Source organism: Lygodium microphyllum, chromosome 4 (assembly GCF_053477565.2).
Source record: "Lygodium microphyllum isolate KBCC chromosome 4, Lygodium_microphyllum_v1.1.10, whole genome shotgun sequence".
Lineage (NCBI taxonomy): Eukaryota > Viridiplantae > Streptophyta > Polypodiopsida > Schizaeales > Lygodiaceae > Lygodium > Lygodium microphyllum.
The window spans coordinates 163,275,655-163,289,461 of NC_141138.1; the positions used below are offsets into that span (position 1 = coordinate 163,275,655).

Here is a 13,807-nt window from a genome sequence, read left to right on the forward strand (position 1 = left end):
TAACTTCCTTTGGAGATATATATATATAGAGAGAGAGAGAGAGAGAGAGATTCTAGCAATGTTTGATTGTTTATGACTAGTAAGGGCTTAGTAGCTTAATAGATTGGAGGGTTAAAACATCTTCCCATAGAGCATTTCAAAATGTCATGCAAAGTGAATAAAACTTTTGAAAAGGAGCATACGTAATTTTGCTCTACCTTCTTATACTTGATTGTTTCATCAATAAGGACGTGCAGCTAGCTACAAATGATCAGGAATCACCATAATCAACAAAGCATGTGCTCATTTTCACAATGTTTGGACTGGAATTAAACGTTGTTTTAAGCGGGCAAAGGTGATTAAAGCTAAAACCGAGCACAATAGTTTTACAACTTTTGCAAATTTACAAAAGTTTCCGAAAAGGAATTGACCCTCCTGAATTTTAGTGAACTCCCGTCTATAAAGGATAAATATTTGCATTTTCTACAATAACGTTCCCAAATGGTCCATGTGAAGACCCTCTTCCAGAGATTTGGTTTTACACCTCTCATTAGGAGGCCAATGGGCAATGGGCAATTTTGAGGGTCCTCTCTCCTTCCTTTTCTGTTTTTCAAATACTCTTGTTTGCCACGATTTCAATAAGTCGTCACTTTTAGAAGATGCTCGCAGCTCCTCTTCAGGATGCGGGACGCGTCTCATTACTCATTTTGGCAACTATAAATATCAAATATTCTTTGGTTTGCATTTTTTATGGCATGGGGGGGGCCCAGGCGGACAATGCCGCCAAGATTCAACGAATCCGTGTCCCGAGCTCTCGAGTCTCATCGTTAGCCATATTAAAAGCGTAATAAGGCTCCAGAGTCCAGACACCCTCAAAGCCAACCTTTTAAAAAAGCATAAGAAAATTGTTCGCATATCGAGAGGGAAGGAAAGGAAGGCGCCGTGACTAGCACTTGGAAGTTGGCCCCTCCCTCATATCTCCTATTGTAATAGCCTAATAGGTACTTAGAACTCGGAAGAGGAAAGAAAGCATTTTGATTTGATTGGTTGGTAGCTACGCTGCTATTCGTGGTAAAGGGGCCTCCCAAGTTCTCATATGTCGTCATGTGATGACGAAACACCGGTGACGTCCCTTTATTCCCAGTTGTTAACCTTTTCTGGCATTGCAGGCAGGGTCCCAGTCCAGCTCACTTTGACACCCCCAAGGACTTCTCAAACACACACTCTCGCCTAAAACCTTCTAGATAGAAGAATCCTTCGAAGTTCCGTCCTACAAATGACCTTTCCATGGGTACGAGTCACGACAAGCCTAACAACGATTCCCAAATAGCAAATTTAAGTCCCTGGATAGTCTTACATTTTAATATCGTTTGTTCATGCTATTAAGTAACAAAACAAGTCAATGAAGTATGCAGTCCGAATAAAAAACAACATTCATTGAAGGTTTACACCAATAAGAAAAATGGCTTACGGACTTGAACCAAAACTGTAACACGACATTCACGAGGATCGCAATTGCAAAGTTTCACAAGTACTGAGCAGCGTCCATGCAACACTCTTAATTAATATTATAAGATGTGCTCATGCTATTAAGTAACAAAATACTTCCACAAGTCAATGGAATATGCAACCCAATTCTATCACAAATTCAACGAATCCAAAAATCTATCACAAATTCAATGAATCCAAAAATCTATGGACAAGTTGCTTACGGAGTAGGTTTCCAAGTCTTTCGGCAAGTAATAGGGATTGGTATCTATCACATGCAAGCTTTGCACCTTGATATCTTAATAGATTATTGGGATGCTTTGTTAGAATCAAGCATAGGAGGGCCACGACATGTTCTACCTCTCGAGTCTCCTACCTTCTTTTTGGATGAGCTAGCTAATCAAATGCAATACGTTTAATGATGCGCAAAAATCATTTATATTGCATGTACATTCCTTAAAGGAATATAATTACACACATACAATATACATATAGAGATATAACTAACAAGCATGGGAGAAGCCCCATACCCATTGTGGTGTTCTTCTTGGTTTCTAAGTATTTTACAATTAAATTTGTGGTTTTTCCAACTAATTTGACTATACCTTTAGAGAGGTTGTTGGTCATGCACTTTTGTCTTGTGCAATTGATTGCTTGTAGCTATATGATGTAGGGACTTACCATGTGATTTGCAAGCAATTCTTGGAATATGCTGACACTGGAGGTCTTCTGGTGGTAGTAATGGTGTTGATGTTTAGTATTGTCAAGAGACATGGCCCACACGACATAACAATAGCATTGCATGATCTTATTTTGTGAATCAAAGGGTGAGCGGGAGGGTAGTTCCTATGTGTTGATTCCTCTTAATGCCTCATCAATATGGACCATGCCATTGGTCCTTTTCCATCCTCTTGAAGAGAGAAAACAATAGAGCCTTTGCTTTAATGGCAAGTTAAGGGAATCCTAGACCACCTTGCCTAGTACTAGCCATGATGATTGACCAAGAAATTGATCTCCAACCTTATCCCCCCACCCCCCCTTCCTTTATTCCCATAATAGTGCAATAAGGTCCTTCTCAATACTCCTCCAAGTGCTCTTGAAGTTGGGGACCATCATTAGAAATGTGGCCATTGAAGCAATCATACCTTTAATAATCAAGAGCCTTCCTTGAGATCACTAACCCATTCTTCAATATGTTGGTAATTTGATTGTAGGCCTCTTCTTATTCTTTAGCCACTTTGTCTATTTGGCTTGCTTGTGTTGCAAAGCAACTGAAAATAGGATGTATCAAATTTGAAACAGCAATATTAGTGTCATCAACCTGGCATCTGAGCTTAGCCACCATGCCCCATTGTTGAGGTGTAAATACGATCCAATCCAACCAACTTATGCCCAACTACTTGTTGTGCCATGTGGCAAGCTCACTAAGGTCATGCCATGCTTCTTGCTTTTGGTTGATCATGTATCATCCCATGTGGGACTTGTATTCATCCATCAAGATCATAATCCAAGCTCCAAGCAATATAACATTCCCATCTATGAATCTATTATTGACCTCGTGATAGAGGTCTACTCTTTTTGCTAATGAATTTGGATTTCCTTCTCTTCTACACCATAGTTCCTTTCTCCCTTGGGCGTAGGAATCCCTAAAGTAACTCTAATACAAACTTGTTATTTATATATATATATATATATATATTGGACATAGACACACACAACAAAAAGTGGGACCTTAACCCAAATAAGAATCGACTAAGATCTTATTTTGATATCTTTCTTAAAGTAGGATGTGATTTTCTATTGAGAAACCACTCGAGCTGTGTTTTGAAAGGGGCAACCACTCCACATGATCCGAAGTGGTTTCCAATTTTTGGTGGAAACCACTAAAATGGTTTCCAAGGAACCTCCTCACGAGAGCAACTCCTAATTTTCTTACGTGGATTGGTTTGTCTGAACAAGTATGAAGCTGGCCTATTTGTGTTCATTGTGGCATGACATTGGTGGGGCGGCTCTTAAAGACTCGAGGTGCAGGGCCCGTTGACAACATCCCATACGTGGGGCATTATTTTGGCGTGAAAGAAAGAGCCTAAGAGGTGCTTTTAGAAACGCTACGCTCTCATTGGGGGACTATTGGAGAATATGGCACAGGTCCAGTTGGCACCTGAAGAAACGCCAGCAATCATGCGTCAACCGCTTGACATTGCAACAGGCAAGCACAGTCGTGCCATTGCCCACCACCACCCTGCGCCTCTCTGTCTCTCCCTCGCACTCGTTTACACACACAACGTCGTCAAACGAGCACGCAAGCTAGAGGAAGAATTAGAAGAGGACAAGGACGAGGAGCTGGACCAACTCCGCAAGAGGGAGGGAGCTCTTTGTGCAGTAGTACACAATGGAGCAAGGCCGCTGATCAGATGCAAAAGAATCGTCACGTCAGAGACTGATCCATGCCGACGTTGGGCCTCTGTGGACACCGAATTAGGCAGAGAGGAAGGTCTCCTTAGACGAGAAGAGCGCCTTTTGAGGAGGGAGTCTCTTGGCCCAGCTCTCCCTGGTCAAGAAATGCTCTAGCAATATTCCGGTTAATATGGAATCAAGGCACGTCACGCCTTCTTCTAAGTCTTCTTCTTCTCCTCCGACTCTTCCTTCCCCTTCAACGTCAAATGGCTCCTTGTTAAGCATACTCAAGTATGCAGACAAGTATGACCGAGCCTTGATGGTCCTGGGCTTCCTCGGCGCTGTCGGCGATGGTATCTCTTTGCCTGCCACAATGCTTCTCATGAGCGGCCTCATCGATGCCTTCGGGAAAAGTTCCACATCCATGTCATCCTCTCAATTTATGGATGAGATCACGAAGGTGATTAATTCTAGCAATGTTAACAGGTTGAATCGTTGCTGCCTAGTGTTGCGCGCAATATACACATGGCTTTGATATCATGCGCTTCTCGTTTTTGTTTGCAGTATTGCCTATACTTCGTTTACGTGGGCTTGGCTGACCTGGCAGCTTGCTTTTTGGGTAAGACAACAGATAATTCTATGCTAGCGAACCATAGAAGCGATAGGAAGAGTCATGAAGTTTCTCTATTGTGAAGCAATTAATCAGGAGCTTAGACCTGATTAAGTATTGACGTGCTTCTTGACTCTAATTATGATACTGATAGAGGCCGCGGCTTGGATCAAGACCGGTGAAAGGCAAGCCTCACGCTTGAGAACCCTTTACCTCAAAGCCATTTTGAGGCAAGACGAGGGATTCTTTGACATGCAAGGAGCAGATACGGCAGAAGTTGTGAACAGCGTGGCAGAAGATACCCTCACCATCCAAGAAGTCGTTTGTGAGAAGGTGAACTCTTTGGAGAAGAAAAATTTAAACGTTTTCTTTTTCTAAAATGCACCGGTGAACCTTGCAACCTTGAAGAAGTAAAGGAAGTTGTGACTAAGTTTCACTATTGATGCGGCTTGCGCATAACATGGAATATATATACAATGCCTGCCTTATAAACGCAGAATTCAAGTCCCATGTTTTTCTTAAGCTCGAGTCAGTTGTCTGCCTAATACAAATTTACAAAATGTTCTCTGAAGGACGCATCTGCTGGTTGCGTTTCTGGACAGGTTCCCCATTTTACCATGCATTTGTCAACATTTGTAGCAAGCTATGTTGTTGGCTTCCACCTGGCTTCTCAGTTGGCTGCAGTTAGCCTTGCATTTCTCCCTCTCCTTATCATCCCCGGTCTCATGTATGGACGGATTTTAGCCGGCCTCTCTAAGGAAATACATGCAGAATATCTGAAGGCAGGTTCAGTGGCTGAGCAAGCCCTCTCCTCCATCAGAACGGTATACTCTTTTGTTGGAGAATCGACAACCATGCGCCAGTTTTCAGACAAACTAGATGGGACGGTGAAGCTTGGTTTGAAGCAAGGATTGGCAAAAGGGTTGGCTGTAGGGAGCAATGGACTGACCTTTGCAATATGGGCTTTCATGGCATGGTATGGCAGCCATTTGGTGATGTATCATGGATACAATGGTGGACGAGTTGTTGCCACCGGCCTTTCTGCATTGTTAGGAGGCTTGTAAGCTCTACCTTTTACTCTGGGAGTCGTTCACCTAATTCTTATATTGATCTTAGTAGTTGACGAGTCTAGTGATATGAAGTTAATGTTGCAAGTTTAAAAGCTGATGGATAATGATTTCCTCCGGTTGAATGTGTAGGGCATTGGGAAGTGCACTTCCTAATCTCAAGTATTTCTCGGAGGCAAGTGTCGCTGCGTCACATATTTTGAAAATGATTCACAGGGTACCGGACATAGATCCTGATGATGATAGTGGGAAGATTTTGGAGACTGTGTTTGGGCAAGTGGAGTTCCGAAATGTTAGATTTGTATATCCTGCACGACCTTGCAACACAATTTTCGAGAACTTGTCCTTAGTCATCCCAGCAGGAAAAACAATGGCCTTGGTTGGAGGGAGTGGATCTGGGAAATCCACTGTGGTTGCTTTGATGGAAAGATTTTATGATCCATTGGCTGGAGAAATTCTTTTAGATGGGATCAATATCAAGCTCATACAGCTCAAATCTATGAGGCAGCAAATTGGACTCGTTAGTCAGGAACCTGCATTGTTTGCCACAAGCATAAGGGAGAACATTTTACTGGCCAAAGAGGATGCCACTATGGAAGATGTTATAGCAGCAGCTAAAAAGGCTAATGCCCACAACTTCATTTCCCAGTTACCAGATGCATATGAAACTCAGGTAATGATAATAAGTTAATCTGCTGCTAATGCTTGGAACTTGAATGCACTTAACAGATAAGTGATCAAAACTTGAGTCTGACTCCTGATCAGTCATATTTGGATGCAGTTGTTAAAGATAGAATTAGTGGCTTGAGTCATGCTGCATTGCTAATTCAGGTAGATAAAGATTTAACTTGGAATCAGAAATGCAGTAATCCGATGCTCATATAGACACTCGGAAGGTGAACTTGGCACTTGACAGATATTTATATCTGACTGACTAAGCTCCTGGTGAACTCTCTGTCCAATCTTATGACCTATTTTGTGAATACCCTAATTTAGGTAGTTCGCATCACATGAGTCCATATGTGCCAGGACCTTGACGCATGGCACCAGGTATCCTAGCTAGGTTTTCACCATTGCATATCTTGTGCATGGTGTTTCGTGCCCCAAAGTTGCAGTACATTACATTCAATCAACAATGTTGTGACATATACACACCATCAAGAGGATATGATAGAGCGAGTTTCTACTCATGCATGGAGAACACGATGTTCAGATATCCAGAGCTATTTTTGTGCCAACATTCGATCTTATACTGGATTTGAAGTCTGTACAGAACTAGCCTTTTACCAATGCCATGAGAACTATAATCACACATTAAGTTCTCTCTAACGTCTTCACCAGTTAGATTAACATGCCATTACTTAAGGCCTCCAAAGGTTCTCCGAAGTAAGTTCAGGAAAGCAGTCAGTACAGACACATGAAAGGAAAATCTGCCACTGTGGATAAGGGAAACGGTCTGTATTAATGTTCGCATTAATTCAGGTCAACCTTTGCCAAACATATGCTTGCTAAGTAAAGAATCATGCTCATTGTGATCAGGTGAAATGCATCTTCTGGCAACCATCTGACTTATCATCCCACAAACATAATGAACGGCTTATTCTTCTATAATTGAAACAGGCTTAGGCCACTCATGAAACAAATTTATAAGAAACTGAATGTTCACTAACTTTTTGATATGTTTGTAAATCAGCTAACTACCAGGCTCCAGCTGTGTCAAACTAGCACATAGTCGTTGAGGATAAAAAGAATAAAGTAGCCGGGTATTGTTGGAAAATGGAAATGAATGTTAATTACCTGTCATGCATCTGGATTACAGCTTCAGATCAGAATGTTCTGTCACACAATTACTTATGCATGATATGTAATAGTGAATGATTTGGTGATTTGCAGGTAGGGGAAAGAGGAGTTCAAATGTCTGGTGGGCAAAAGCAAAGAATTGCTATTGCAAGGGCAATGCTCAAGGATCCACCACTTTTACTGCTAGATGAAGCGACAAGTGCATTGGATGCAGAGTCAGAAAGGGTAGTGCAGGAAGCGCTAGACACTGCCGCTTTGGGGAGGACAACTGTGGTTGTGGCACACCGTTTGACCACAATCCGAAACGCAGACTGCATTGCTGTGTTGGAAGGTGGGGAGGTGAGGGAACTTGGCCAGCATGAGGAACTACTGCAGAGAGGGGGACACTATGCTATGCTTGTCAGTGCAGCCATTGGTCATGATGTGGTGACAATGGGAGAAGAGGAGGAGAGGCGATCTTCCATCATGCGGGTCAGTAGTTCAAGTCTTCGGAGTAGACCTTCATCTACGAGTCGCCCATCATTTAATGGCTGTGGCCGATCAGGGCAATTGGGAGGGGAGGATCATGCATCAGAGGCGCAGGAGCAAGCCAATCCACCATCTTTCCGCCGATTGGTGGCTCTCAACAAGCCAGAGTGGAGACAGGCAACTTTGGGCAGTCTGGGAGCCGCTGGTTTCGGGGTCATCCAGCCACTCTATGCCTTCACATTAGGCAGCATGATAACAGCATTTTATCTTAAAGATCATGCTCAGCAAAGCCAGAGGATACTTAAGTATTCCCTAAGTTTTGCCGCATTGGCTGTCGCCTCTTTCTTGACGAATGCAGTTCAACATTACAATTTCGCTGCAATGGGTGAGCACCTAACGAAGCGTGTGCGAGAACGTATGCTTAGAAATATACTCACGTTTGAGGTGGGATGGTTTGATGAAGTTGAGAATAGCAGTGGTGCTATCTGTGGCCGGCTTGCCTCTGGTGCCAGTGTAGTTCGTTCCCTAGTTGGTGACCGCTGGTCGCTTATTGTCACTACATTCGTGGCTGTGGTAGCTGCATGGAGCTTTGGATTAGTTATTTCTTGGCGGCTGGCTATTGTGATCATTGCTGTTCAGCCTCTTGTCATCCTTTGCTTCTACACACGCCGTGTATTGATCAAAAAAATGTCTGACCAGGCACTCCACATGCAGCAGCACAGCAGCCATCTTGCCGCTGAGGCTGTGGCACACCACCGTACCATTGCCGCCTTCTCATCCCAATCCATTGTTATACGCCTCTTTGATGACTTGCAAGAACAGTCCCGCAGTGCTGCCACTCGTCAGGCATTAATTGGTGGGCTTGGCTTAGGTGCCGCTCAGATCACCATGTTTCTATCGTGGGCACTAGACTTCTGGTATGGTGGCTATCTTTTGAACAAAGGGCATCTTACACCCTCAGCCATGTTCAAGACTTTTTTTATCCTAGTCAGCACTGGTCGTGTTATTGCTGATGCTGGCAGCATGACTACTGACATAGCCAAAGGAGCTGCTGCTGTGGCTTCTGTGTTTGGAATTTTGGATCGCATAAGCCGGATCAATCCTGATGATCCAGAAGCCCTAACCTTGGATAGTGTGAAAGGGGGTTTGGAGCTACGCCATGTGGACTTCGCATATCCCTCACGACCGGACATCATGGTCTTTCGCAACTTCAATTTACGTGTCCGAGCAGGGCAATGTGTCGCATTGGTGGGACATAGCGGATCTGGCAAGTCCACAGTTATAGGGCTTATTGAGAGATTCTATGACCCTTTGAAAGGTGCCGTGAAGATTGATGGTGTGGATATTCGGAAGCTGCATCTACGGTGGCTGAGAAGGCATGTAGCGCTGGTTGGACAGGAACCAACTCTTTTTGCAGGCACGATCCGAGAAAATATCCTCTATGGAAAGGAAGACGCAACAGAAACTGAGGTGGTGGAGGCTGCAAAGGCGGCCAATGCACACGATTTTGTCAGGTAGTATGCTTCTTATGGCTTATGCCATCTTCTTCTTATGTGTTTGGAACTTCCCTCTCATCATGGGAAGATCAGGGTCAGGAGTCAGGACTCAGCGTTGCAGAACACTAAAACTCTAGTAATCTCCTTCAGACACCGGCAGCTTCAATTTCCTCCTTTAAAGATCCACATGCAAAATATATATATCTCCCTTTAAAGGAACGCGTAAATAGCTCTTGGCCCTTGGGTATTGGAAGTTAGAGAAAGGTAAATAGCTCCTGTAGAAATATAAAACGGATAATATACTGATGGGGATGATACGAATGCAGCGCGCTTGGGGACGGGTACGAGACGAGCGTGGGGGAGAGGGGGGTGCAGCTCTCGGGCGGACAGAAGCAGAGGATAGCCATTGCACGTGCGATCATCAAGGCGCCGGCGATACTGCTGCTGGACGAGGCGACGAGCGCGCTGGATGCACAGTCGGAGAAGGTGGTGCAGGACGCGCTGGACGGGGTCATGGTGGGGCGCACCACCCTGGTGGTGGCGCACCGCCTCTCTACCATCCACAACTGCGACTCCATCGCCGTCGTCCAGGACGGTACTGTCGTCGAGTCCGGCAATCACGCCGACCTCCTCGCCAACGCCCCCACCGGCGCCTACTTTAACCTCGTCAAGCTCCAGCAACCCAGCAGCAGTAATTATAGTACCACCACGTCCATCACCGCCGCCCCTCCCCTCCCCCCTGCATCATCAGCACCAGATTCTTGATGCCCACCTTCCCTCTTACACTACACCTAAAACGCTTTTCAAACCTTTCGTCCTCTGCGGGTCCCGGGAAAAGTCTCCAGAAACCTTCCTGTTCCGGTAATTGCTTGAAACCTCCCGAGTCCCGACGTATTGTATGAAGCCTCCTTGCTCTCAGGTGGGTGAAACTCGTCCAGGCTGTCACAAAAAATTATTTGACCAAACTGTATATGAATGTAAAGGAAGGACACATTTGTTGTTGTCATGAATTATTACCTACTAACTAACTCCAATAATTTTTTGGTCTTCCCACCTGATGTTTTACTAGAGCATAACTTAGAGCTGGGCTGTCTTAGGGTGAGTAGGTGAACAGGAAAAGCTCTTTGTGTTTCAAACTTGTGATCACACCATGGTTCATGCGAAAGAGAGAAGGAAAGATCTCATTCATTCTGCTACGTGCATTGAGAAAGATGGTGTCGATTGTCAACATTTGATTCTCAAAATCAAACTAGTAATTTGTTTGATTGGCTTGCACAAAAAGCTTGGCAAAGCCACCGCCAATCACAGCATAGAAATACATTGCTCCCTACTCATGTTGTTTTAGCACTCGGTTTCGACACGGTGCTAGAAGCTCTTTCATAGGGTTCCATTGACGCCACTAGCCCCAGTCCACTTGGATGCAACCTAGCATTAATGTACCCACTTCCCCTTGCTAATGCTGGGTGTGATTGAACCCTTAGGACATTTCTGGTGTGTAAATAAAAGCTACAACAATGTAGAATGAGTCACACAAATGGTAATGTTATGGAGCCTACGAAAGGAAAACCCCAAGCTTTGTATTTCTATTTACTAAGAAAATTGACTTCTGTATCTCCTACATCTATATTCTATTCTATCTATATGTATACTAGGTGATGTGTGATCAAATTCTCTCGGTGTTTTGCATCGGAGTTTGAAGCAATGATATTAGAAACAATTAGGACAATTCACATCCTAAGGTCCATTTCATGTGGCAAGAGGATTCATGGCAAAGTAAACTATTGTTGCACTTGATTCAAAGAGAGTGAAAAAAGAGGGGGAGAAATCTTATCAAACTCTTCCAATGAAGTAACATATGGCACATCAAGAGACGAAGAGGCTGTCAAACAGATCTTTCCTAAGAAAACAAAGTCACAATGGTATTGGTTGGGATCTAGGGTGACATACTGCGATAGTTAGCATCTAACCCTCCTAACTTGTCCTTATCTAGCATTTTGAATTTTCTATGGAAACCTCTAGGCTAATTGTCACCATCATGCCTTGCCATAGAAAATATATATCGGGATCTAAACACATACTTCCCTCAAGGAGTAGTTTTATTTTCTAATTATCCTAATACATTTAATTTTACATAAATTAGCCCACTAAACAATAATGCTTCATATAAGTTTAAGCACAAACATGAATACAAGAGAAAACAATCACTCAAGAAAACAAAATATTGATTCAAATTTATTATCTTTATTCTTATTAGAGTCATCAGTCCATTCCGTACTAGGGCTTCGCTTGGAGGCCAAAAAGAAACACAACATGGGGCGCCCCCTAGCTCTTTGGTGTCTCCTAGCTAAATGACAAGTCTCCACGAAGAGACCTTTTGTGAATGGTGCTATTCCTAGCATCTAGAGTAGTATTCTAACTCCTTGGTGAAGAGTAAGTATGCACATCCAAGAGTTAACCTATGTTACATAAATAATTTTTTAGAATCCACATACAATCCAACATTTCTTTTAATATGAAAAATAGTATGATAAGTATACTTGTGCATGAGTTTTTTTTTTGAGCCTTAAGCTTATAAGCATAGGTTTCAATTAATTTAAGTCATAAATTTTTAATCTTTGGTCTTAGGCTTTGTTGATGAGATGCCTTTAATTTATTTATTTTATTTCGAAGAATAAGATAATACTTCTTTCTCTAGCATCAAAGGCCTTTCCTCTTCGAAAAAACCAAGTATAAATAAGTTATATTTTTGTATCAATTTCAAGGTCTTAAATCGATAGTATCTAATTTTCTATTCAAGAATCAATTTCTCGGCAAGACACTTTGCTAAACAATTTCATAGCAAAGAGTTTATGCTCTTCTAATGCTTGCTAGCTTGAGAGATCAAGCTCTCTGATCTGCTAGTTGATTTTATGAGATAATTGGGATAGTACCTAGTTAACGTCCTTAGCTATCTTAAATTCCTTGAGTTTTTTAATTGCATAAATATTTCCTTTCAAATGTGAAAGTTAACTTTGATTTATGATCAATCATTTCATCATTGCAATATAGACATTCAAATTTTTAAGAAGTTCTAAGTGTGAACTAGGAACCATCATGGGAGGGTTTCTTCTATTGGAATTTTCCTCTAAAGCACCTATACATTTGTTCATCTACTTTATTCTCAATGTCTCCACAAGGATCCTTAGTATCAAGTAGTTGTGTTCTAATTTATTATTACCTTTTATCCAATATTTCTAATTTTATTGTATCTAAGATACTTTTTCAAAATACAAGGGAGACACTTGGACTTGAGTTGGCATGATAGGAATATTGCTTATACATGCTACTTCTCATACAACTCTAACGTTCATTCATTTTGGGGCCATCTTGTGCATACCAATTCTCCTAGCATATCCCTCATCTCGCTTCTCCTTTGGGCCTTTGCCAGTCTTCTAAGATTCGTGTGTCCTTAAGTCAAGGCTTATCAAGGCAAAGGATAAGCTCAAAGTCTAGGGTTTGGTTGAGTTAAAAAAAATCTCGGTTTATAAGGAGTAAGCTTTGGTAGTAAGATAAAGAAAATGTATGACCAATTGCAGGTTTTTGATGTATTCTTGGGTAGATTTAGGATGAAAAGTAGGAGATGCTACAAGTATAAAGGTGGAAATTTAAAAAACTAGTAATAGGGGATGGAGAGTGGGTTGGTGTTGATATTTAAGGCTAGTAGATTGGTTCTTGGAGTATACTAGTGGAACAAAAAGAGTGATTTGTGGGTTAAGACAATTTGCAAGGAGGAGGAGATGAAGTCGCTTGATTCTCTCAAATTTGGACATGACCCTCTTCTCATTCCATCTCTCTCTCTCTCTCTATGTCATAATAATAGTACATAGGATACATTATATAATTATATATGCTTGTTAAATATATAAGGCTAAAATCATCTATATTTAAAAGAAGGTGTAAAGATAAATTAGAGAGAAAAAAGAATTAAATCATGTAAGGGTTAGAAATGTGACTTCTTTTGAAAGTTTCATAATAGAAGGGTGGGACCTCAACAACATGGGTAAAGGATGAGGGGAGGTGCATCACTTGACCTATTTTGCACGTGCTCATTAGTCTTTGTAGTTGTTGCACACTATAACCATCTCTCTCTCTCTCTCTCTCTCTCTCTCTCTCTCTCTCTCTCTCTCTCTCTCTCTCTCTCTCTCTCTCTCTCTCCTCATGTCAGCCCCTCCACCTTTGTCTACTCAGAACAACTTGCATCAATAGTGACTACCATGGAAGTTGGTGCTCCTGCTTTCATCCATGAACCTCTCTCTAATTAGGCTTATATTTGCAACTATTGGGTAGAAAAGAAGCGTGAGCAATGAAGCAAGGAAAGGAATTGTTGTATGAGAGCTCAACTGTCAAGAATCAAGTCAAGGAAGAACATATACTCAACCATGGCTTGAAGTTAGCGTAGGTAGACCGAAGGCCTTACAATAAACAAATAATAGGATACTCTTGAGTAGCTCATGCATCATCAC

General features: G+C 42.3%; 1 protein-coding gene across 1 annotated transcript; it reads left to right on the plus strand.

Moving 5' to 3' along the window:
* The first annotated feature begins 3,761 nt into the window (after positions 1-3,761).
* Positions 3,762-10,358, plus strand: LOC148037856 (putative multidrug resistance protein). The gene is made up of 7 exons (XM_087676820.1): positions 3,762-4,324; positions 4,429-4,483; positions 4,629-4,807; positions 5,077-5,534; positions 5,674-6,214; positions 7,435-9,323; positions 9,632-10,358. The coding sequence occupies exons 1-7, from the start codon at positions 4,055-4,057 to the stop codon at positions 10,068-10,070; spliced, it is 3,831 nt and encodes a 1,276-aa protein (XP_087532946.1). The 5' UTR covers positions 3,762-4,054; the 3' UTR covers positions 10,071-10,358.
* The last annotated feature ends 3,449 nt before the right edge of the window (positions 10,359-13,807 follow it).

Bases quoted from the DNA above. Each gene is read 5' to 3' on its own strand.
- LOC148037856 (XM_087676820.1), top strand. From the start codon at position 4,055: ATGGAATCAAGGCACGTCACGCCTTCTTCTAAGTCTTCTTCTTCTCCT. The intron at 4,484-4,628 runs GTAAGACAACAG...TGATACTGATAG, and splicing joins CCTGGCAGCTTGCTTTTTGG to AGGCCGCGGCTTGGATCAAG. The intron at 4,808-5,076 runs GTGAACTCTTTG...GTTTCTGGACAG, and splicing joins AAGAAGTCGTTTGTGAGAAG to GTTCCCCATTTTACCATGCA.